This window comes from Cygnus atratus, chromosome 16, assembly GCF_013377495.2.
Source record: "Cygnus atratus isolate AKBS03 ecotype Queensland, Australia chromosome 16, CAtr_DNAZoo_HiC_assembly, whole genome shotgun sequence".
NCBI classification, from domain to species: Eukaryota; Metazoa; Chordata; class Aves; order Anseriformes; family Anatidae; genus Cygnus; species Cygnus atratus.
Genome location: NC_066377.1, coordinates 264,838 through 289,274, shown reverse-complemented (window position 1 = coordinate 289,274; position 24,437 = coordinate 264,838). Strand labels below are relative to the sequence as shown.

Genomic DNA, 24,437 nt, shown 5'->3' with positions numbered 1-24,437 from the left:
CAGTGTCACTCCTTGGCTGCAAAAGCAATATTTATAAATCACGTTTCAAAACTGGCTACAAATTTGTACAAAGAAACAGATGGGCTGGTGGTAGCAGTTTGTCACCACTGATATTTACATGGAGGAGGAGAGATGAGTGGAAGAGGGGTGAATGCATGAGAGGGAGGCAAGGAGGGGCGGGGGGGGAACAAAGGAGGATGCAGCAAGGGAATCAGAGAGGGCAAGGGGCAAAGGTGAGCACAGTCAGGACACTCAATGGACTGGAAAAGTTGAGGCAGGGAGAAATTAAAGGAAGGGAGATGACACTAAAGCAAGCACACAGCCGAAGTGAGGAGCGTCTCCATCTGCACAGGCAGCCGCCGCCGCCTCTCGCTGTGGAAGAGAGCATTGCTTGGCAATTGGGAGGGTCTCCAAACACCCTGGGAACAACCCCGCAGCAACAGCATTTGTTTTACCAAGAGCAGAAGGCAGGAGGTGATGCCAGCTTTTACTCATTTTATGCAGTGTTGCACCACATGCAAGGTTTGTGGGATCATTTAGCACAGAGGATTACCCTGTGTGATGAGCGCGCCTCAACCTACTGAAAGAGCAGCAGCTCTGGAGGAGACAGCGAGTGAGAGCCTGCATCCTGCCCCCTCCCAATGAGCCCCTCCTGCAGGAGCAGGGGCAACCCCAGCGCTTCTGAGCGGCCTCCAGCCCCTCGGCCAGGCCCCTGTCCTGGGCAGGAGCAGCAGTCGCTGCAGGTCCCTGCCCAGCTGCAGCGGAGAGCCTGCTCAGAGGCACCGCGGCCCCAGCTTTTGGCAGGGTGTGGGCAGGGAGGGGCACCAGGGTGTAACTGAGAGTGCTCTCACATGTTTTCCTGAGGTCCTTCAGAGACAGCAAAAGAAGTTAATCGCTGGGTGTGGGGGCAAAATCTTGCAGAGGATTAAAGCTTGCGTACATGATAAGAAACAATGGTCTTGTGAACAGCTGCCCCATGAGTGCGGGGTGGATCAGGGGGTCTTGAATCAGGGACAGCTGCCCTTTTTAGGACACAAAGCATGTCAGTACTTCTACAATTACATTTGAATTTTTTTTGCTGCAAGTTCAGTTTGAACTACCCTAACAATGCCGATCAATACTGAACAAGGAGAAAGCATTTCAATGGACTGTAATGTAGTCCGCTGGCTTCCATCTGGGCTGGCCCCTTTGACAAACACATGCACATCTGGCTAAAGAAAATTCTAATAACTGCAATGGTCTCTGCTGCTTTTACCAGTGCAATCAGCACCTAGATTCATCAGACACCAGTTAAAAATAGGAAGCAGCCTGATAACTACTTTTCTGGACAGCCATCATACAAACACAGCCTGACCTCGTGGCCCTCAAAGCTGTACAAATAGCCAGGGCCCAGCCAACCAGCCCCTCAAAGCAGCCCGTCGGTTACAGCCGCAGGCTGGGGAGACGTACTGGGGAGCCAGCTCAGCCCAGAAGTTCACAGAGCCCCGGTGCACCCAGGGCTCTCAGACGGGCCCAAGGGGCAGGGCGAGCCTTGGGAAATCTGGTGCAGTTTCACCCCCAGGCCACCTAACGGGAATCCGGCTCCGCTGGTTATATCTCAGCTAGTCCACAACAGCCAAGGGCCAGCTACTGCTCAGCCCCGCTGCCTCCAGGACCCATGGGCTGCTCCCGTCCGGGGGCACGGGGCTGCCTGCCTGCACAGCAGCCCAGTGACAACCCATGCTCAGGGCCATGCATCGGAGAAGGATAAATCACAGTGCTCAAAACAGTGTGTTCACCTGTAAATCCACATCATCTCCTTGCCTGCGGGCAAGTTAGAGATTGCACATCAAGGAAGGGACCGAGAGCCCTGAAAATATTGAAGGCTCCCCAGACAGTGTGCTAGGAGCAGCGGAGCTGCCTGCAGCAGAGGAGAAAGCTGGTGGAACCTTCTTGAGGAAATCCAAATAGTCAGCTGGCCAGTCCCACAGCTACAGGTGGGCAAGGAGCCACGAGGGTGCACGAAGGTTCCTGAGCTCCATCAGCACAGCCAGACGGTGACCCCTGGACAGGCGAAGGCACAGGGCTGCAAGCCACTGTACCGCACAGCCCCGTCCCCTCCGCACAGCCAGCCCAGCAGGCACTTACCCTTAATATCCAGCAGAGAAAAGTGGTGGTTGTTGGTGGCTTCAGGTGGCAGCGTGAAGTAGAAATGATGGCCGCCCTGAGGCTCATCGCGGTCCACGACACTAATAGTCTGGATCAGCTGTGGGGAGAGAGCAGAGATGAGAATTGGAACCACCGCTGCAGCCCCTCCCTGGGGCCTGGCTCACAGGGTCCAAACCAGCGGAGCATCATCGGCTCCTGCCGCAGCCAGGGACAAGCCTCTGCCCCTGCGGGCCAGCTTAGTGACAGGACACCAGCAAAGTGGTTCCCAGCATGGCAGCAGCAGCACAGGGAGATGTTCTGGCAGAGGTGAAAGCTGGGCAGGCTGACGCTGGTCCAGAGCACTGCTGGTGCCATGGGACCACTGTGGGCGCTGAAGGAGACCTGGGGGGTGCCCGATACCTGGCCTGGCTTGGCGTCCTCACACACAGCAGCTTCATAGGGGGTGGCGAGTTCAGGTGGGTTGTCATTCACATCCAGGATGCGGATGCGCAGAGAGGCCCTTGACACCTGTGAATGATTATCTGAAACAAAAGAGAAGCAAAGCTTCAGAGGGAAGTGCTATCTGCTGATAGCAGTGAGCAGGCCCTCTGTGGGTTTTGCCTGTCCGGAGGCCGCGGTGGCCTCTGCAGCTGCTGCCAGCACGGAGGGTTTAGTGACTGATCCTGTAGAGCATTGCTCAACCTCACCACCTGCATTTCCCAGTCAATAAGCCCAGTTGCTGGGCTTCGTGTCCAGGACTCCCAAGGAACCACTGTTAGCCCCTTCTGCCCATGGAGAAGCTGAGCAGCCCAGAGCAAGCCCCCGGGGCAGGGGCCAGTCCTGTTGATGCTGCTGCTCTGAGGCATGCAGGGCAGGGAGCTGCGCTCACAGCTCCTCTTGCTGCAGTGTCGCTCCGCCCCGCGGTTTGTGCCCCAGAGGTGTGCTGAGCCCTCTCTGTAACACCGCAAATCACTCTGGAGGGCCTAATATTTTCTGGAGATCCTCATGTGTTTCCAGAAATGAAAAATCCCTCCATTTCCTTTGTTTTCCCCAGAGGTGGTAACTCCGACAGACCCGATGCCTCTCTCCCCACTCGGACAGGAGCTCTGCTGTTTGTCTACAAAATTAATGCTGTCCCCAGTGTATTAGGTGGGGGAGGACCCAGGGGAGAGGAGATCTAGTGCTGCTCCATAATTAGCCAGGAACGTGTTCCCCCTCCCAGAGCTGCCTTCACCCTGTTCTCGCGTTATCACTCCCTCTCACCCAGACCAGCTGCTGTGGTGATTAGATGGTTGCTTCGGGGGAGGGAGGCAGAAGTCGTGACTAAAAGCCTGGAACGATGTGTTATTTTAAAAAGTGTGTTGGTGCAGTGAAATAAACTGCAATTGCTTTCAGGAAGAAAGGCAACGGGAGGCAGCAGGGTAGGAAGGGAGTGGAGAGTCTGGGGGCAATGGAGGGCAGCACCTGGTGCCCACTGGGACTGGAGAGGAGCAGGAGGAAAAAGGGTTCAATTCCTGCAAGATGCAGGGTGACAACATCTTATCACCCCCTCCATGGCTTGCTCACCCTACTGGAAGATGGAAAACCTTCCTTGCCCCTTGGTGCTGAAGCAACCTGGCACTGCCAAGAAAAAGAGGAAAGGAGGCAGAAAGAGAAAGGAGGAAGATGGCAGCAGGAGGCAGCCTGAGGCCCCCCTTCCACTTCCCAACTGTGGCACCCCCTGTGCAGGAACTGATCCTAGAGCCACTGAATGCCCCTGAGCCCCTTTGGCACAGGGCATGTGGGGCCAGGTCCTGGGTGGGCACTGAGACACAGGGATGAGCCTGAGCACAGCAGCTCCCCTTCCAGATGCTGTTTCAGCCTCACCAAGAGGGATGCAATCAGTGCAAAGCTGTTCTGAGAATCAGACAGAGCCCTAAATCTGCCCTCTTCTCCCCAGCCACGCACAGCAGCAGGCAGCACTTCACAGTGGGTGCTGGACCGGGGCCAGCCCCCTGACAGAGACAAAACTCAGCCCGCTCCCTGAGCAGAGCCCAAAGCAGTCGTCCCTTCTGAACATGCCCCGTCGTAAAAAAGGTCTCTTGCAGCCCCTTCCACCATTGTTGAAGCCCGAAGCTCACACTTAGTCCTGGCTGTGTGACAGCATTAAAATTTGACATCTCCAAGAACACTGAGTTTAGAAGAGTGACCACGGCATCATTGGCAATCCTTCCTGCGATATGTCCGCTCCTTTTTATTTCAGTTGCATCATGATCTTTGTGAAAGCTCCTCAGCTGCTTTCTTTATAAACGTCCTTCTTCCTTTGAGTCAGTACCTGAATGTAAGTTTGAGTCAGTACCTGAACGTACGAAAAATATTTAGATACAGTGGATAAAAATATCTCCAAAACATCTATGAAATCTGTTTTCTGTAACTTGTGAAGCATAAACTGAATTTACAATGGTCAGAAGTGTGACTAAGAACGTACATCTGTGATGAAAAGCACAGTGCACCCAGCAGTACTGCAAACGTCACATCTGCAAGTCCAAAAGCTCTGACACGTGCTTCCTCCCTGTGAAGCATCCAGCATGCGCAGAAACGCTCCCACCCCTCCACGTGTTCGCATTTACCACTGCCAGGCAGAGCAGCTGATGGGGCAGCCGCTGCCGCTGGCATGGACCAGGGCTGTCGAAGGGCTTTGGGAAGCAGCAGCTGGCTGTGCCAGGCTGAGTGTGACTGGGGAGGAAAAAAGTCATTTTCCATTGCAGCGTCTCTCCTTGGTATTCCAGCTCAGCTGACTGACATGCAAATTAGTTTAATTATTTCTTCTTCTAAAATAAATTATATTTTGCAGTGGCTGCAATATGTTGTGTCAGGCAAAATTACATTCAATATTTTTAAACTAATTGATGTCAGCCTTGAGAAAACCTGATTGACAGCAGCGAGGAAACTAGGCTGCTACCTAAACGGTTTCCTAAATTAAAATTAAACATGCCGTTTTTCTGCATTTCCTCCAGGAGTTGGAATACTATTAATCTGAAAAGACTGAGGAAAGAGACATGGAAAACACACAGAACAAGGGGGAGATGCTGGAAAGAGCAGTGCAGAATGGGAACTCCAGATTGATGACTGGCAGCTGCCTTTGCCAACATGGGCTGAAGTACTGCAGACTCGCTGGAGCCCAGCGACAGAGGTCTGCCACAGCCCTCCTACGCCGCAGCATCTCCGCTCTCCTTGCTGCCACAAGCTGCGCTGCAGCATGTAGGGCCCTGAGTCCACACTGAGGTGGTGCTGGTGGGGAGCACTGTGCATGACCGGGCTCCCCAGGTTGGGTCTCACCAAGATGTTCCCGCTACACAGCCATGCTGAGGCTGAGACTCACATTCTTGATGAATCCCCAGCTACACCTCCAACTATTATTTTAAATACAATTAACCTTGAAAGTAACCTGAACAGCACACTATTTCTGGCTTAAAAACACTGAGATGCAAAGCACCAAGGATTTGCCCTGTGCAGAAGCTCCCGGACAGACAGCTGACAGAGGGACACTGAGCAGCTCCAGGCAACTGCTCTTAACAAATGCTGGAAGCTTTGCAGCTGAAGCTGAGTGTGATGGGAAGGGGCTGTGGAGATGCTTGGACATCCCCTCTGCAGCAGGAAGGAGGAAGGCCTTGCTTAAGCTGTGCTGGGATCCAGCTCTTGCCTCTCTAGATCTTCACACAAGGTCACACTAAAGCACTTTGCATTTTTACAACCAAACCTCTCCTGTGAAGCTCCAACTCTAAGCACTGCTGAAGCAGCTGTACCATTTGCACTGCTACCTGCACACTCAGCTGTGTAGCCACACTGCACACAGAAAGGTGCTCTGCAGCTTTCCTGGGGCCTGAAGCAGTTTGAGGAAAGCCCAGCAGACTGTGTCTTGCCGCTTGTGGCTGCGACACTCCCAGGAAACACAGCTCACCGCCATGGCATTAGGCACAGCACACAATCCACCCTCTTCTGCATCAAGACCAAATTGGTACAATACTGAATTCAGAATTTTTACATTAGTAGGGAAGCCATAAGAGCCAGGGGTGGAATTTTAACCCTCACTATCTCAGCAAATTGGCAGAACAAAATGCAGATTAGCAGACTGAGATGGACCACTCTGCTTTCCAGCACCCACACAATGGCACAGGGTGGTTTTGTAGATATTAGCACAGCTGCTGATTGAAAGCAGAGCATTCTCTCTGAAGGGGCACGCCAGAGGTACAGCTCATCAGACAGGGGTGGACACATCAGAGGCTGGAGCTGAAAATGTGGCGCCAAGCTGCAGGGAAGCAAAAGGGGAAGCAGCAGATCAGCCAAGTAACATATAAATGGCTCTCACCTCTCCTGAGTCCTGCCCGGACTCAGCAGCATGAGAGTCATTAAATCGCATCCAAACACAATGCTCTGATTAAAGCCGGTCTCCAGCAGGAAGATTTATCATCTCCATTACCAGCAGTGGACACAGCAGTCAAGGCCTCATCATTTTACATGAGCAAAGAGGAAAACAGGAAGAGAATCACTAATATTAGCCCAAGGAAGGTAAACAGCTTGTGAGTGAGATGAAGATTTATGTCTGGAAAAGCCTGGCCTGGTCCCAGTCCAGATTTACTGAGCAGTTCCCATGTTTCCTGCTGGCTGCACTGTTGCAAGGCCAAATACTCTGCTCATCAGCAGCTGGCACAGGCAGCTCCTGCTGGGGAGCGCCTGTTCTGGGAGGGGCCCTGCCCTCCCCTGCTCCCCAGCAGCACACAGCCCAGCCACAGACACAGGAGCCTTCTGCTGCTTTTCTTACTGCTCTTCAGATGCAAATACAGTCTCTTGAGTTTTCTGCAGGTGGGGCATGCACCCCTAAACACAGTCCCTGGAGCACCTGGTCCTAGGACAGGCTTTCAGAGGTGTGGGGACAGCGCTTGCATGGAGCTGAACAGCCAGCCTGCCTGCAGGAGCATATGCTGTCAGCTGGCACACTCTCCATCAGCTGCAGCTCATTAAACCGTTCACAGGGCAGTGCTGCCGGTGGACAGGGAGGTGTGATCCATGGCATGCCACAGGAATTGCACGGGAACAGCTTCCCACCAGCTCTGAGCAGACCCAGAGCCAGGGTGGTGAGACACCTGGGAGGCTCACTCCATTGTTTCTGCAAGGCTTGCATCTCACTGGGGAAGAAGGAAGGATATTTTACTACTTGCCTCCGATGGAGTTGACACCATCCTGCGGCTGTGGGCAGACTCAAGGGCAGACAACCTGCACCTCAGTGAGTGCAGGACTGGGCAGCCCTGCAAGCCCTGTGAGATGAAGGCACCAGGCACACCGACACCAGCACGGAGGCTCCCAGCCACCCTGCACTCACACCACCGCTGCCAGTCCAGTGCCACGCCAAGCACAGCGTGACAGCTGCTGCTCGGCCCCACTCCCAAGCCCCCCTGTCACTTTGAAGGCCTTACCTTTACAACTGCCCTTTCTGCCAGAGGATTCAGACATAAATTGTACTCTAAATTCAATATCAGTCATTAATATTTCATGATTACAAAACGTTAAGGATAATGTCACTGGGAGGAATGTCTGGGCAGTTAAAACGGATGAGTCAGAGCCTGCTGATGGGAGAAGTCAGAGCACTGAAGAGTCTCCCCGACTTTTGAAGCAATGCAGCCTGACAGGCTCTCCTGCCGGAGGGTATCCGCAGCATTTACTGACTTGCTCTGAAATCTTAGATGCTGCGTATAAATATTTTCCTTCTGATTCTTGTCACCTCACATTTCCTCTGGATGCTGAGCTGCATGGCAGCACCACAAGCCCTCCTCCCTGGCCAGCGCTGGCAGAGCCTCCGCTGCAGAGCCCTGGAGCTGCCCTGCAGCCAGCAGGCAGGATGTGCGCAGCAGGGCACCACAGCCGGGCGTGTGGGGCTCACCCAGCCAGCAGGCACAACGCATCAGTGCGGGGCAGCAGAACCAGAGAGGTCCCAGCCTGGGGCAGCGGGGGTAGGGCCAAGGGCACTGCCCCTCCTTCCCTAGGGCAGCATGGGCATGACAGTGCCCCAGCCCCGTCCGTGCAGATCCCTGCCAGCGCAGCGCTGGCCTTCCTGAAGCCAGAATGATCCGGCAGAAACCAGCCTCTGGGCCCCCATTCAGGCCCCTGATGCAGTTTCTTGAATCTGAATAGCATCTTCCTATTCAAAAACGGGCAAAGAACCAGGAACCCCGTGGGGTCTCTCCAAGCGAAGCCTAGGAAAGCTCCCGCACAGAGTCTAACAGGCAGGTCTTGGCAAATATCCGCAGGAATGGGGAGACGCTTCGCAGCCGAAGCAGCTCCCTGGTATCAGCTGCCATGGGGTGGCAGAGCACAGCAGGTCCAGACAGACCTGGTGACTTGTGCATCAGAAATGAAGAAGACTGAAGAACATGGCAATGCTTTCCTGCTTCCCAGCACGGTGCCTGGGATTGAAGCCTATCTCCATCATAAGGCTCAGAAAAAGGAAGAACACAGAGAAGATGAGCAATCTCTGGGGCCCCTGGGCAATATCCACCATCATGCGGGGGAACCTGCGCAGCCCATGAGCCAGTGTTCGCACTGTGCAAACATTACAGAGGGCAGCAGGATACCCAGGGCAGTCTCACCCTCTTCCTACCCGCAGTGCAGCACCTGCAGGGAATCAAAGCCTTCCCTTTGCTGCTATTATCTTCTTTTCATTCCTCAAGAGGAGTTTTTTCAAAGCTCCTTTGCGCAGCAGGACCCAGGTTTGTTCTTTACTGGAGTAAAGAAGACAAACAGAACTTCTGCTGGAAACGTCCAAGCCAGGCTCTGCCACCCCAGTGTCATACAGGAAAGATCAACCAACAAACCCTGTACAGCCCCTAAGCTGCTCCCTCCCAGCTCTCTCAGCTGGGTGTGCACAGATTTGGCAGTTACTGCAAATACAGGCCCTGGGGTAGCACAGCCACGGGGAAAGGAGACGACTGTCACACAGGAAGGCCAGAAAGGAGCTCATTTCAGAAGAGGACAAGAGAGCTTCCTCATCCTCTGCCACGACGCTTGTCCAGGCGGCCACAGGGTGAGGCTGAGTGCTGTGGCTGGGGCTCAAGCAACCTGGCAGCACCAAACCCAGCAGGCAGCTCTGCTGCTGCCACCCCCAGCCCCTTCCCCAGCATCCCCCCGCCTATGCTCCCTCCACAGAGCCACATCGCTCCCCCTCCACCTCGCTTGCATTGTCCCACGAGGCGGGTGCTCCCGCTCTGCCTGTCACCACACTATTTATTTCACCAACTAAAAGCACCTCTCACTGGGCAGAGCAGAGCATGCAGGAGGGGAGCATCAGAGGCAGGTTCAGGAAAGCTCTGGGGGCTCTTCCAGTTTGCAGCCTTCTAGCCCCCAGTGGGGGTGCAAATGCAGGTCTGGCAAGACTTGGGGCCGAGAAGGAAGGACACGGGAGGCATCTAGAGCCACATACCTGTCGTGCAGGTACAGCCTGCCACCACCTTGAGCCCCTAGCAGCAGTAAGTGCTGGCAGTCTCCATTTTGCAGGGCTCCAGCTGAGGGGGCATCCACCCGCAGCATGCAGCTGACCGGGAGGATTTGGTGACATGAACACAGATCTCCAAGAGCCCCCTGAGCTGCTCACCAGGTGTGAATGCAGGGAGCAAGCTGCACAGCGATGACTGCCAGAGCTGGTGCATAGATAACACAAATTTGATTAGTGTTCATCAAAGACACTATTCGACCACAATCCCTTATTAATGACTGAGTCAGGAAGAGTATTTTTAGGTTGTCTAGGGAGATGTCAGACTAAGTAATGCTGCATTTATTTATTTATTTAATTTCAGTGTTAATTAACTGTTGCACCTTGGTCACCTTTGCAGTGAATATGCCTGTATTTCTCCCTCTGCCCCCGCTACAGTCCAGCACAGACTGCCTGCTCCACACAGCGCTCCTCCATCTCACCTGCTTCCATCGCGAGGACAGTGATGTTGTGCCACCCTGCTGTCTCCCGGTCCAGGACCTTTCCTGTCACAATGGCACCTGTGTTGGCGTCGATGTCAAAGATCCTCTCTGTGTCTGTGCTGCGGTCGATAGCATACCTGAGACCAGGCAAGAGGGAAAACCATGAACAACTGGACGTGCCAAGGCCAACCTCATAGTCAGCCTTGGGGGTATGGGGTCTAATGCAGCAGGCACTGTGTCACCGCTCTCACTGTTCCTCTGCTGCAGCTGGGTACACGAAGGCCGTGTCTCTGCCAGGCTGCCAGCCCAGAGTGCTCCCATAAAATTAAAGTGTAGCTTTTGGTGTAAAAAGTAGAACCAAATGCAGACTGTGGACAAGAGGTAAAACCTGCTCTGATGGGAACCTCATGTTCAGGATAGAGCAGTACAGAAATCATGGGCTGTAACTCCAGCCATGACTTTGGAAAGCTGCTGAGCTGTAGGCTCAGAGGCTTCAGGAAAGACATCAACCAAAAGTGAGCCCTCCTCACCCACCGCCCCCTGCGACCCTTCCACAGGACCCAGACAAGAGCACAGCAGCTACAGCAGGTGCAAGTGGCAAGATCCCCTCCAAGCACAGACGGAACCCCTGCAACCAGAGCAAAAACCCCGGCAGCAGAGGCGTGGGCAACAGCCAGTGCCCCTGCAACTGGCACAGCACATCGTCCCCCGCAGCCCCTCAGCCTGCCCTCACTGGGGCTGCCTGGTTTTACCAGGGCAGGCTGAAGGGCTCCAAGCCAGCAGAGCCCTGCTGCAAGCCAGTCATTCTCCTTCCCTGGGGCTGCTCCAGCACAAACCCCTGAAGCCCCTTGCCATGCCTCCACAGCAGCTCCCTGTGCCTCAGGAGCGCTGTTCCTGCCTCCGTCACAGCTCGTGAGAAGGCAAACAGCTAGGCTTCACCCCACGCTTTAGCTGTGACACCATGAGCCTACACAGCCAGTCCTGGTGGCACGTCCTGCATTTCCAAACATTGCGCACAGAATAAAGCAGGCTAACATTAAATCAGGCGCAATTAGGATGTGTGCTCCTTGAAGGCAGGGACTGGAAGGGAAGCCCAATCCAACTGAGGCCCTTGAGTGCAGCCGTAACACAAATAACCACCACCACCGCGATCAGAATTAGAAGTCCAGAAGGCCTACAAATCACAAACAATTCAGCATAATGTTATTGTGTGCAGCATCTTTCATACAGACTGCATCCCAGAGTGCTTTACAGAATTAAATAATACAAGACAGCAAAGAGTACAAAGGATAAATTACCAAAAGGAGGGCTGTGAATAAATTAAAACCTTCAGTCACATGTCCAACAACAGAAGGAAGATAAACGCAGAGACAAAGCACGCTGAAAAGCTGACAGACAGGACAGTGCTGAGGGCACTCCAGACAAGCAGAGCAGAGCAGGATGGCTGGCAGCACGCTCAGGATGGTGCGGGCATGCTGCACAGTGGCTGTCCCAAGTCTCTGCACTTCGCACAGCCCACCTGTGCTCTGCAGGCCCACCTCCTACATGGCCCACAGCACCAGCCCTGGGCGTGGGGACAGCTGCCCTGCACAGAGCTGTTGGCAGCCCCCATGCCTTCCCACGCTGGCCAGGAGGGAGCCAGCTGCACGTGGATTGACTCCCAAGGGCACCTATCATCCACACAGCCGAGCATCGCTACTTGATGGAGGCACCTAAACAGAATACAAATGGATTTATGCCTACAGAATGCCTACTGTTATACAGCACCAGATTGCATTCCTTAGCTCCCTCCTTTTCAGACAGATGGGGATGAGAAAATACGACAGCACTTACTTGTAGTTAAGGGAAAATATTCAAAAATCACTATCTAAATCTCATTGGTGCACATGCACAAACTATCACGTTCTGCACCTGTGTGGCTGGCTTCCTCTGTCTTGACATGTACTGCAGCCTCTCATCCACTCCGCATTCTCCCACTGCGAAGGGAAAGGAGAGTTCTGGCTGCTCTGACTGGTACAAATCAGTACAACATTCTGCTAGAGGAAGGAACAGAAACTGGGATGACAAAACCTAATATCCTTCCAATAGCATAATTGATGTTTGCATAACTGCTTCCATTGTTCTACCGCATCCCCTGACCTCCACTACATCCTCTTCTGTTCTGCTTTTTACTACTGTCAGAGGTCAGGATGGTACTTCACCTCCTTATGCCTCCTTGCTTCTTGGTTAATCCCATGCCTGTTTTGTTCACACTCATATCATTACTGCACAAAAAAAGATGTCTTCAAAAGAAAAAAAGGCTGCGCAGGAAAACCCAGTTAGTGATGGGAGACATCACTGAGCCTGAAAACATCTGGCACCAGAGCCAGGCTCCTGCATGGCCAGAGGGCAGGAGGCTGGTAGGGGAGTGCTCTGTGTCATGTCACTCATAACCTCTTCTTATGCTTCTAATTGTTTTGTTGCTAATGTTGTCTTCCATCATTTTTAAGTTGTCTGGTGAGGACTGACCACCCATACTCTGTGTCAGGGCACAAACCAACATGGAAATCTGATCCCTTTGTCATTGCTGCTAGAGGGAGGTGCCACCTTCTCAATGCTGTGCCATGGGAAGAAGACAGAACTCTGGGTGCTGCCTGCATTTGCCACCAAAGCAAGGCCAAGATTGTTTCTATGTTCTGTGATTTTGGATGTGGCCAGTCCAGGTGGGTCTATAACTCCATCTGCACAAAGTGTTGTGGAGACTCTGGAGCACTATGCTGGCGTTGGATGTGGGAACCAGGGATTGCAAGGATGTCAGTCTGCTCCCTACAAAGCCACCCCACAGGCAACTCAGAAATCTTCAGGAAATCTGCTCCACAGTACTCTACATGACCACAGACCTCCCCTTCCAAGAGGTTGTAGCCAACCCTGTGGAGATCAGGGCTTCCAATGAGAAGGTAACTATTATGCTCAGTTTACATCATTTTGTGTAATATGATCTTTACCAACCAATGCTATGCTGACCATCACAAGCCTCTCCACCACTAGTAATCCAGTTTCATCTTCACCTGTTCCACTGAAGTGAAACTTGGGAAGTGGCACCAATTAGTCCCTGGTCCTCCGGGTATGCAGAAGTAGGATATATGCTTATTCCTCCTAAAGCCTGCTGCTGTTCCATATCTGGAACTGCAGTCCCCAGCTCTGATTGGGATGCGGACCTTGTAATCCATTTTCTTCTCTTCCTGCTGGCACTGCCTGTTGGTCTGGATGTTACAAGTGACTGTTTAGTTGAGACAGCTTTTTTGGTGCTCATCTTTCTCGCGAATGCATTTCTCAAGCAGTTTGTTTCAATTCGCCCCCTGAATGCAACAAGGAGCACATTTTATGCCATGTGTTTTGTTTATAGGGAGCTTTTCAAGCACTGTGTGAAAAGCTTTTTGTTATGTTTGTTTTTTCCTCCTCTCCCTTTTGTGTTAAAGCAGGTTGTAGTTCTTGCTGTGCTGTTGGAGTCTATAAAATGCCTACGTCCCACATGTGCCTCTGGATTTGGTGAAAGCCAAACAAGAATATCTCTGCGAACCTTAAATCCCAAGCAACGTCTTCCCAGTGCTGATAAAGCCTAGAATGCACACAATCAGAGAACAGACTTTCACTGCAGAGAGAAAAACAAAAGGCTTCCATGTAAACAGCCTCACGTATGCAGACAGTCTATCACTGTTTTACCTAATACAATGGCTCAGCTGAGAAACATCACACTACACGCAGGAAATACACAGCCAAAGCCAAAAAGCCAACTGGAAACTAAATGCTTTCTAAAAAGAGCGGTTCCAGCTTTTGTTAGGCAACAAATAAGGATGAAATAAAATAAAAAGCACCATTCTTGAGAAAGGCATTTCCTGCCTGCCCCATTGTGGGTTTCCATGTTTCCCAGAGGAAGGAGGCAGCCTGTGCCGTGCTGAGCTTCAGCACAGCTCCCTGCTTCACAGCATCAGTGCCAGAGTATGCACGCCCCTCTCCAAGCAGCCACAAGCTGGGGCCATCTGGGTGCCCCAGCAATCCTCCCGCCCAGGCAAGCAGCTGCAGTGGGTGCCACATCCGCACACAGCTGGGGCACAGCGCTCCAGAGAAGGGGAGCAAGCAGTGTCCCCGGGACGGCTCCCACCACAGGGGACTCGGACACTACTTCAGCCCTCACATCTTCATAACAGGTCACTTCAGGATCCAACCTGACTCACCTGGGAGGGATTTGTTCTCACACTGAGCAGCTGCATCTTCATGGGACGAGCGAACTGGCAGGGGGGCCGGGAAGCACCAAGCTGCAGCCTGCCTCCAGCAGCTGCTTCAGACCAGTCTGTGCAGCAGGAGCCACAGAGCCCTCTGTGTTCACTTGGGGATGGAAACAAAGAGCCAAGGGCATGTCCTGTCCCATTTGGCTAAAAATACTTCCAAAACCTCGTTATTGGCAGCCTGGTGTCAGCAGGACCTGGAAATGCTGACAGAGCTGATTTTTTGCTCAGCTGTCTCTGGTGATCCTTGTTCTTTCTTGCCTCAAGGGGAGAGTGCCTCTCATCATGACAGAAGGTGGTGGCCCTCCTCTCCTCACACGGCAGAGCCAACAGAGCAGAGTCCAGGAGACAGCAGCCTCTGCAGAAACACAGCCATGTTTTTGCTCCCACCTCTAGCAGAGGAGGATCAGGAAGTTACAGGGATCCACTGAACTGCAAAGAGTTGAAAGTGTTCATAACAACTTCAAGGAGCTGAGGATCAAATGCTGGTCATGCTGTCAGGACCAGTTGCTCTCTAATGTAAGAGAGGTGAAGTACAAGTGCAGTACAAGTGCTGGCTTCTTGCGACTGTACTTTGAGTAGCACACTTGAAATGTGAGGTGACTTACTGCCGTCTCCTGCTGACGGGCTAGTGTCACATCCTGGCAGGGCACGGCAGGATGCTTGCATTAATGTTTGTGCACCACTTTGAAGCTGTGAGCAGCTGCCTATGCGGCAAAGTATCTTATTAAACTACCTGGCTAGGCAGGGGACAGGAAAGCAGGAGAGATCAAACAGCACCTCCCTCCTGCATTGGTGCCGCACCAGCAGCAACCTGCAGCTCCACGCAGTACGTGTGGGAACAGCAGGGAAGGCTCACCCACCCACGCTACCCAGGCAAGTGCCAAAGGAGCCTCACAGGAGGATGGACCAGCCACCCCTCGTGACAGCAGGCGCTGCCAGAACAGAGGTGAGTGGAGAGAGGGCCAGGTGGAGACCAAATGCCACAGGGGAGCCGGGAGGATGCAGGACGAGCTATCTGCCTGGGGACAGCTAGAGGGAAGGGGGCACAGATTCAAGTGCATCATGCCTGACAAGGAAAAACACTGCAATTCCCAAGCTGCAGCAGATGCCCAGGGGTCCTGCTGGCCATGCCCTCATGCCTCAAGCACAAGTCATTACCTTGCCTGGCACTAAGCTTTCTGTAAGACAGAGATGCATGTACAGTGAAGTTTGGCCTATAATGCTCTTGCTCCTACTGAGTACTTGAATCTGCTTCCCTCAGCTCCAAGTCCTCATCACCTTCTGCACACTGGTAGAAAGCCTCTCTGCTTTCTTTTGTTCTGTCTGCAAACAAGGCAACAAACTCCGCAGGGAAACAGCATAAAGAACAAGAGAAAACGAGAAGAAGGATAGTTCTGTCTCCATGGCACTTTTCCTACAATTACAGATCAGAAAGTAAAATCTACGTTCCGTAGCACTGCTAGAAACACTCCAGTGGAAAAGTACAGGCACATGTGTACACACACAGAGATATGTAGAAAGACTGCACACATCTAATGAGCGCAAGCTAACAGCCATGTGCTCAGGGCAGGCCACAAAGAAAGAAGAAATCAGACATGTAGCCTGAAGGGAAAGGGAACCAATAAGCCAAGGTGCACGTAGGCCCTTTGAGAACACGTCAAACAGATAGCACCGACAGTGCAAGTGTTGCATGCTCACATACACAGTTCATTCTGTGCCAAGGCTGATTCCCTTACCCCAAAGACAACTTTCAGCACCCAACTTTGACACAATACCCTCTGCCAGCTGCCAGGCATCTGTAGATAGCAGTCTTCCATTTGCAGAATCTTCTCTGAGCTTTCTATATATCTTGATCTTAATTTCCTTGAAGACCTGGAGATGCCCCCCAGCCCACCCTGAACCAACACGCTCCCCTGCAGCCAACACAGCACCCCAAGCAGCCATGCAGGGACACCATCAATGGGATCGGTACAGTACCCAAGCCCTCCCTGGCCATCCCAAAGCCCCAACACGTCCCAGTTTATCGCTGACAGGGACAGGCTACATACAGAGCTCTCAAATGCAAAGCCACTGCAGCTCATTTGAAGTGAGCAGCTGTGCACAAAGTGCCTGCAGCCCCACCATCACCTGGCATGAGAACACACATTTCAAGGAAATTTTCCACATATTGAGGATGTTTTCAGAACACCAGCTTTTCATCCCAACTGCTCATGACTCAGGCCAATTGGCAGAGCCAGAAGGCTGCTTTGTGCCTTAGGTAATAACAATTTAACAAGGTAACAATCTCTTTAGCCACAAATTAAATGGAAATGGGAAATGTCCTGTGCAGATAAGCTGCTGCCTGGATTATGTCCCCTGCCCATATATAAACTCCTCTGATCTTTCATCCCTGTGCACACACGCACACACACACACACACACAGAACTAAGCTCTAGCTCCACACTTCCCAAGCCTCACCTCATTTATCATTCTTCATCACTGCCTGCCTGTCATTTCTGGTCGCTTGCTTGGCCAGTGTCAGGCAGCACTGCAGATGCCTCACTGTCAGCAGCAAGTACACGCAAGCATCACCCCGCCACCTTCCCCGACACTCCCCTGCCAATTGCAAACCTGTCACTTGCCAGTGACGTGTCTGTCACCTGCAAGATGGCTGTTCTAGCTTGCCTGTACCTGCATGCGGACTGCCACTCACTGCCAGCCCTGCAGCACCCGTTCACTTGCCTGCGCGCATGCACAGTGCTCATCACCCTTACCTACGCTGCCCCTCCACTTCTAGCATTGCCTCCCCTCTGCCCCGGTGATGGCCGTGAGCCCTCCAGCCACAACCATCCCTTGCAGGTGACCCCATGCCTGCTGCTAAAAGGAAAGGAAGAGGATGAGAAGTTTAGGCAGATGCTTTACCGAACAGGGTGGTTCGCTGTATCAGGGTCAAGGGCAGTGACCACCCCCACGACAGAGCCAACTTGTGCGTCCTCCTGGACCTCCATCAGGTTGGAAGGGGGCCGGAACTCGGGGGGCTCGTCGACATCCAACACAGACACCCGCACAATGGTCTGGTCCCGGAAGGTGCCCAGGTCCACAAAACGTGGGTCCACGAATTTGTTCAGGGCCTCCACCACGACGGTGTGCACTTTTTTTGACTCATAGTCAAGAGGCTGAGACAACAGGAAAGAATTAGCCACATTCAGGTCAAGGAGCCCCTGCCACTGCCCCTTCCTTCGCAGGCCTCTGCTCGGCAGACATTGTGGCAGCACTGGAGTCTGCTCTCCAGAAAGGGCCCCTGAGTTCTTGCACCCACACTCTGCCCTCCCACCAGCAGCGCCCACACCGAGGGCAGCAGGAAGAAGAGGAAACCTCCAGCCTGCTTCCCAGGGACCCCATTGGGTGCCCAGACAAAACCCATCAAGAAGACAGCAGACTGCACGTTGGCAAGTGAGTGGTTTTGGATCATTAATCACCCTGTGATTATTTCTACAGAGGCAGCGAGCTGAATGCAGTGGCCTTGGTGAATAATAATTTTTTCTTGCCTGTAACAAGTATTTGCTTGATTGTTTTTGCTGCCAAATCAGATAGACTCAAAGTGCTGTTGATCAGGTATGGGAATTAAGCGGGCATATTCCTCTTCCTAACAGGTGCTATCAATAACAGCTGTAAGCACTGGTCTCCACTGCCCTGTGCACAGCTTCACCCAAACACTGCTCACTTTGCTGCAGCCCTGGGAGCCGTGCTGTGCCAGGCTCCAGCAGGCAGTGCACTGCTGCTCCTTTTCAGCCTTTCCTCCTAGAGACAGGTCTGTGCTTTGCCATCCAGGCAGAACAGGTCTCTCCTTGCATCCACAAGCACAAAAACGCAACTGCTACTTCTACAGCAGCACTCAGAAGAGCATTTATTTCAACTCAAATGCATCAGCAGGAGTCCCCAAAGGAAAAGGTCCCCCTAGAGATCCCTGCCCTCCCTATCCAACCAGCTCTCCTTCTCTCTCACCTTCTGTACTGTGATAACAGCCTCTTGGGTATTGCTGTCTGTGGTGACTTTGAACGTCTCCACCCCTTCTTCATCCTTCATCTGATACGTCATATCTGTGTTCTCCCCGACGTCAGAGTCCTCTGCCTTCACCCTCCCGATGGCGGTGCCCACAGGGGCAGTTTCAACAATGCTGAATTGATACATCTCTGGAGGAGAGAAAGGCACCAGGTCACAGCTCCTGCCTTTGTGCCCTCTCCACTCTGGTATGCCCATCTGCATGCCTGCTTGGGGCCACAAGGGCTGCCCAAACTCTACCAGTATCTATAGTCCAGAATGCCCTACCAGGCAAAAACACAAACCCCAGTCAAAAACAAGGCCTGCAGGAAGATAACTGGAGAGCACTAACGTTTTGAAGAGCCAGGTAAGGAAAGGGCTGGTTTCCCAGTTTCTTTCTGGTTGCACTGCCATGCAATCAGTGTTCTCCAATTCTTTGCAAACCTTGCCATTTCTAATTTCTAGAAGCAGCAGCTAAGAGCTGAGCTTCCTCCAACTGCAGCATTCTTTCTAGTCTGTCAGCCATGTGCTCACACCCTCTGCAGCTGCTGTGCAATGCAGAAATTGCACAGCCCACTCTTCGCAGCAGGATCACCAACTCACTCGGGGAGTCCCAGGGGAAGACAAGAACAAGCCACAGGCCATTGGCCATGACTTGGATAACAGGGCTGTCTGGTGACCACACTGCTGTCAGGGCGTCAGGCAGTGCCACGATGCCTCCTGCTCTGGCAGAAGGTGCCAAGCCCTGAGGCAGCAGCCAGGAGGGGTCAGGCCAGCAGCCAATACCCAAGTCCCTGCCCAAGCCCCTGGGAGACAGCAGCACGACAGATCAGGCTGCCAGAGTGGCCCAGCACTGCCCTCTCCTGCAGCACTGCCCAAAGAGGGTCAAGGAGGGGGTATCCCTGCTCTCCCCACCACACAGCCTGGCTCTTTCCTGGGGCCTTGGGCAGGCCCAGCCAAGGGCGCTGCCCCTCCACCACACTGTTAGGCAGGGGTGCATTCGGAACCAGGCACGCAGTTCTGCACGCTACAGTGCCTTGGTGCTGCTGCCCTGCAAACAGCCCAAGCAGCAGGGCCGGCTCACCTGCAGCCATGTGCCAGGCTGTGCCGCGAGCTGAACTTCTGTCCCACCACCCACAAGGACTGGGATCAGGTCAAGGGCCAGTGCTCAGCCCCTACCGCTGTCAGGACTTACTCTGAGGGAAGCGTGGTGGGTTGTCGTTGACATCAGTGACCACGATGGTGACTGTGGTGGATCCGGACAGGCCACCCAGCTGTCCGGCCATGTCTGTTGCACGGATCACCACCTCGTACCGGTCCTGCGTCTCACGGTCCAGGTCAGCCACAGCTGTCCGGATCACACCTGGAAATGGGCAGGACAGCATGAGTGCAGGCACATCACAGAGCATCACAGAGAAGGGGTTGCTGGAGGATTACCTAGTCCAAGCCCTGTGTCAAAGCAGGGCCAGCTAGATTTCCCAGCCTCTGCTCATGTGGCAGATTATCCAATACTTCACTAACCTTCATGGCCCTTTCCTGGACTACTCCATTATGCCCCTGTCTCTCTTGTATTTGGCAGCCCTGGAGATGACACAGCATTCACATAATCTCAACAGTGCTGAGTAGAAGGAAAGCACACATCCCCTGACTGCTGGTGATGCTCTTCATAAGGCAGCCCTAGGTGCTGCTGGCTGCCTTTTCCATAAGGACATGTTTAGCATCTGCTGCTAAAGACAGCATCTGCTGGGCCCTGGAGCAAGCAAACTCCTTTGCAGCCTTCACAGAGATCACACAAGCAAAAATTGACCAAGGGGAGAAATGTGCTCTGGAGAGAGGACCAAGTACAGGGGATTGTCAGCCAGGCAGAAACAAACTGAACCCACCTTCCTGGCACCTGGCCTCCATGGGCCACCAACCTGATCCCCACAAGTCTCGATAGCCAATTCGCAGGTTCCTGTCACACAAGGTCCCTGCCTAGCTGCAGTTACTGTGGGCTGCCAGTAGCTCCAACAGGGTTAAACTTCCATTTGGAGGAAGTTTTTGCTTCCCCCCAGGGAGGCCAGGAGCAGGGTGAAGGATTGGCAGGGGTCAGAGGTGCTGGGGCCAGCTGCAAGGTTTGCAGAAGGCAGCTGTGTAAAAGCCCCAGCTGAGTCATGAAACCCCTTTGGCACAAATCCGCAGCAGCCCACTTATCCTTATCTGCTGAGACAGGAGCCACAGGAGGATGCGCACAGCTTGGAGCCACGGGAGGAGCACCTGCTGCTGAGCAAAGCAGCACGGATGGGACAAGGGCGATGAGGTCAGAGCTGGCCCCGTGTCCTCTGCCTGCCTGGCCGGCCTCCACCCCAGTCGCTCTCCCCATATTGTGGGCTCTACGCACTGGTCCTGCAGCTGCCAGGATGGGCTGAGGGCAGCAGATGGCTCCTGCCACAGCCACAGCCCGAGGGGCTGCTTGCTGGTCCCCAGCAATGCAGGTGGTGTGCACGCACTCAGGGCACTCACAATCATCGACTCATTACAGAGCAGCAGCACCTGGCTCCACTTCATGTGTGCCCAGTTGCCCAAGCATGCCTGGACGACACCTGAACAGAGAATAGGATAGCTGGAGAGTCAGGGTCAGGGTATTTCCAAGAGTATGGCTGCACAAAACCCCTCATTTTGAAGCGTCCCTCTAAGTTAAAGAGGCTGGAGATGCTACTGTTATACCGTTACATGCCCTATGTACCAGAGGCCAAGAACATGCTAGAGACCTTAAAGCAAAAAAAATATGTATGGTATGTTAGTGCTTTTTATGAAATGAAATCTAAAAAAGTCTTTATAGGTCATCACTCATCTGGGCTTGGAGAAGTGACCACGATCAAAATATACAGGAAGGTAAAACAGGAAGGAAGGAGTAGTGAAACCCAGAGAATACTGAGAATGGCAGAAGACAGCTTCTTATGTCAGCCACAATGTTTCATTTACATGGAGACAAAGCACAGAAGAAACATTTTGAGAATGAAAGAAAGAAGTGACTCTGCCCTTGGGTGGCACCAGGGGCACACATGAATGTGTACATGAATACAAGGTTATTAGCAGCACATTCCCAGTCCAACTGCCCCAGCAACAGCCCATAACAGCTAGAAATCAGCCTAAAATCCCCTCCAGCTCAGTTTCGTAACATTCCCCCAGATTTAGACACTGCTTTCTGTTTTTGTAATTGCTCTCTTCCAGGCTTCCCCATTTAACTATTAGCTTTACCTCCTCTTATTATGAACCCTGCAAAATCCTCCTTTGCTTTGTTACACCAACAACCCTGCCTGGCATCAGGGACAATGTGGGATGGGGATGCCCAGCTGTGTCCTATGTAGCCTCCAGTGATGGGGTACATCCTGGTGGGACCGAGGAGCTCCGCCTGTGCCATGAGGACAGCAGAGGTTTACCCAGATCCTCATGGCGACTTGCAAGACGTTTGCTTCATGCTACAAAGTGAGCGATGGCAGAGCACAGCAGCCGCCCAAGCCACTTGCCTCACCAAAGACTCTCTGGGCAGCCTTCAGCACAACCCGCGCAGGGTGGAGGGGAGCATTGGGTGCCAGCACCCAGCTCCCACGCAGCAGGCTGCAAGGAGGCAAGACGAGGCCTCAGGGACATACCCTGAGACTTCCATGCATCAGCCCACCGCAGCCAGCAGGCTGTCACAGCTTCCCTGTTCACATGTCTAGCATGAACTCAACCTCTTGACAAAGGCTGCGGACAGATGGGTCACACCAAGGAGCCACTGGTGCTGTGGCCCAGAGGTAGTCAAACAAACAGCACTGAGCTGGAAGGAAGAAAATGTCTTTTTTCCTCCTCTGCATGACATTACAGGTGCAGCAGTAGCTGGCAACACTTCTGTAGACATTTCTCTCTCCTTGCTTTCTGAAACTAGCAATTATTCCAACAATTACCATTGTTAGGGTTTTTTATAAAGACATCACCACTGTTTCGGATCCTTGCAGCTCCCAGGCTCTCGTGGACAAGCACAATTTCACCCAGCTTTCCCCGGTCCCTCTGTCACGTCAGTTGTGTAATTGCCTGGACCGTCACTGCCTTGAGCCCCATGAATCAATGGGAGGCTCTACCTCACCCACCATCTCTTGGGCACTTCCAGCAACTGCTGGTTCACACTCTGGGGTAATCCTCAGCCCTTCTATTGCTCCTTCAATGAGGTCCACGTTCCTGGTCAGCACACCCATCAGAGGCGGCTCAGGGCACTGTCCAGCTCCTGGCAGGGAACATCCCAGCCCCTCTGAAGGGGTGTAGCTGGTGTTTGCCTTGTGATGGGCCAACGGTCTATCCTGGTTGCCCAGTTCCTCCTGGGTCTGCTGAGATGGAGCCATTTGTCCAGGAGTCCCACCCTGCCTCACCCAAAGGGGTGAATGCACCTCCAGGCAGGCATCCTGGCAGAACTGCAACCTGCAGTCTGCAAGCAGCAGGCCTGGCCCTACACAGGTGCCCATTCCCCAGGGGCTGCATGGGACTGGCCTCATCTGCTCATGTTTATAGGCTTCTTCTGTTACTCTGCTATGAATATAAAGCCGTTATTTCTGGGCAAGCACCATCTCATTGAAATTTAAGCAATTCTGTTAATTAACAGGGTCTGAAGCATTTTATAATGAAAATGATTCATGTCAGCACAATAGTGATGAATTGGGATGAGAGGGAAAAAGCTCATGTATTCACCAAGGCTGTAATGACTTAAGTGAGCTGCTCATAATGATATAGCTCATAATACCCCATGCAAGATGGGAGTAGTGCTCAGGCACTTCCCAGTACACTGCCAAGGTCGCCTGTCCCAGCAGGGAGCAAGTCTGGGCCATTTGGCGTGTGCAGAGCACAGCAAACGGTCCCAACCAGCACTGGTCCTTCTAGTGGCACAAGGCAGACAAAATCCTTGTTTTTGCCAGGGGTGCAGACTGTCAGCAGAAACCACCTCCTGCCAAGACATGCACTGCTCATCCAACCCATCCTGGAGAACTGGGGGTCTGATGTAGCTGAATTCCCCTTGCTCCAAGCCTCCGTGAACCCCAGCAGGATTGTCACTGAGAAAGCTGTTCCCCCTAAAGTCACACGGGCCACACCAGGCTGCTACTAGCATATCAGGCTGGTTTTATATTTTGTGCTGTGGTGCCACTTATCACATGCTAACGGCCTTGGCAAATCAGGGTCTCCAAACCTACTCCACACCAACTCTTTGCATACGGCACCATGAATGCTGGCACAAATACCTAGAAGCATCAAACTCACATGGTCTCATCTCCTACAGCCAGATAAGCCTGTGCTCCCCAACCATGACCCCCAGGGACTCTGCAAAAGAAACAGTAAGAGATGGTGGCAGACCCCCTTTTTCAAGGCACAGAGACAGAGGAGACAAGGACCAAGAAACTGGAGATTCACCCTCTTTCCAGACAGAACTGCCAAACATTGTCCTTCCCAGACACTGCCAACAAAGCAAGGACAACCTCCATCTCAGACTCATCTCCCTAGTTCTTGTCAGCATCTATTATAGTTGAATAATACAGACATGTAGTGGCACACCCTCGGGTACAAGGCACATGTGGCTTTCTAGCATGATCCAAATTAATCAGTGCAATTACCCAGCAAGGGGACACTTACAACAGCACATAAAATACCACCAAATCTGCTCAATAGCCTGCACTATTTGGGTGATAAAACCAAAGCAGGACAAAGCACTCAGCAGGTAACTGCCTTACAGGAATCTAATAATCATGGGCTTTACTCCGCTGTGAAATACTTCTAGCTCAGATGTCCCATCCTCAGAGACCCTCTGGGCAAGGCACCTTCCATCTGAGGGCAGTCTGGACCAACATGTCCCCTTCCACAAAGTGAAAAGATACAACTGTTGTGAAGTAATGCATGTGGAAGGAGCCTCAGGAGGTCTGCGGTTCAACCACAGCTCAGAGCAGGCCACCAAAGCTGGATCAGATTACTCAGGGCCACATCCAGTCAGGTTTTGACCATTTCTAAAGACAGAAGCGTCACCCTCATGGTGGCAAATTTTCTCTTTATATCCTATTGCTATTCCCCTTCCTGCA

At 52.8% G+C, this 24,437-nt stretch overlaps 1 protein-coding gene across 1 annotated transcript in view; it reads right to left on the bottom strand.

Annotated features, from left to right (window-relative positions):
* Positions 1-24,437, bottom strand: part of CDH22 (cadherin 22) — a 51,342-nt gene that overhangs the window by 8,091 nt on the left and 18,814 nt on the right. Inside the window, exons 4-9 of the mRNA XM_035567152.1 lie at positions 19,556-19,723; positions 18,325-18,512; positions 17,242-17,495; positions 10,072-10,208; positions 2,548-2,669; positions 2,128-2,245 (exon numbers count right to left, since the gene is read on the bottom strand). Coding sequence (XP_035423045.1) covers positions 2,128-2,245; positions 2,548-2,669; positions 10,072-10,208; positions 17,242-17,495; positions 18,325-18,512; positions 19,556-19,723 — 987 coding nt within the window. The remainder of the gene's footprint in view (positions 1-2,127; positions 2,246-2,547; positions 2,670-10,071; positions 10,209-17,241; positions 17,496-18,324; positions 18,513-19,555; positions 19,724-24,437) is intronic.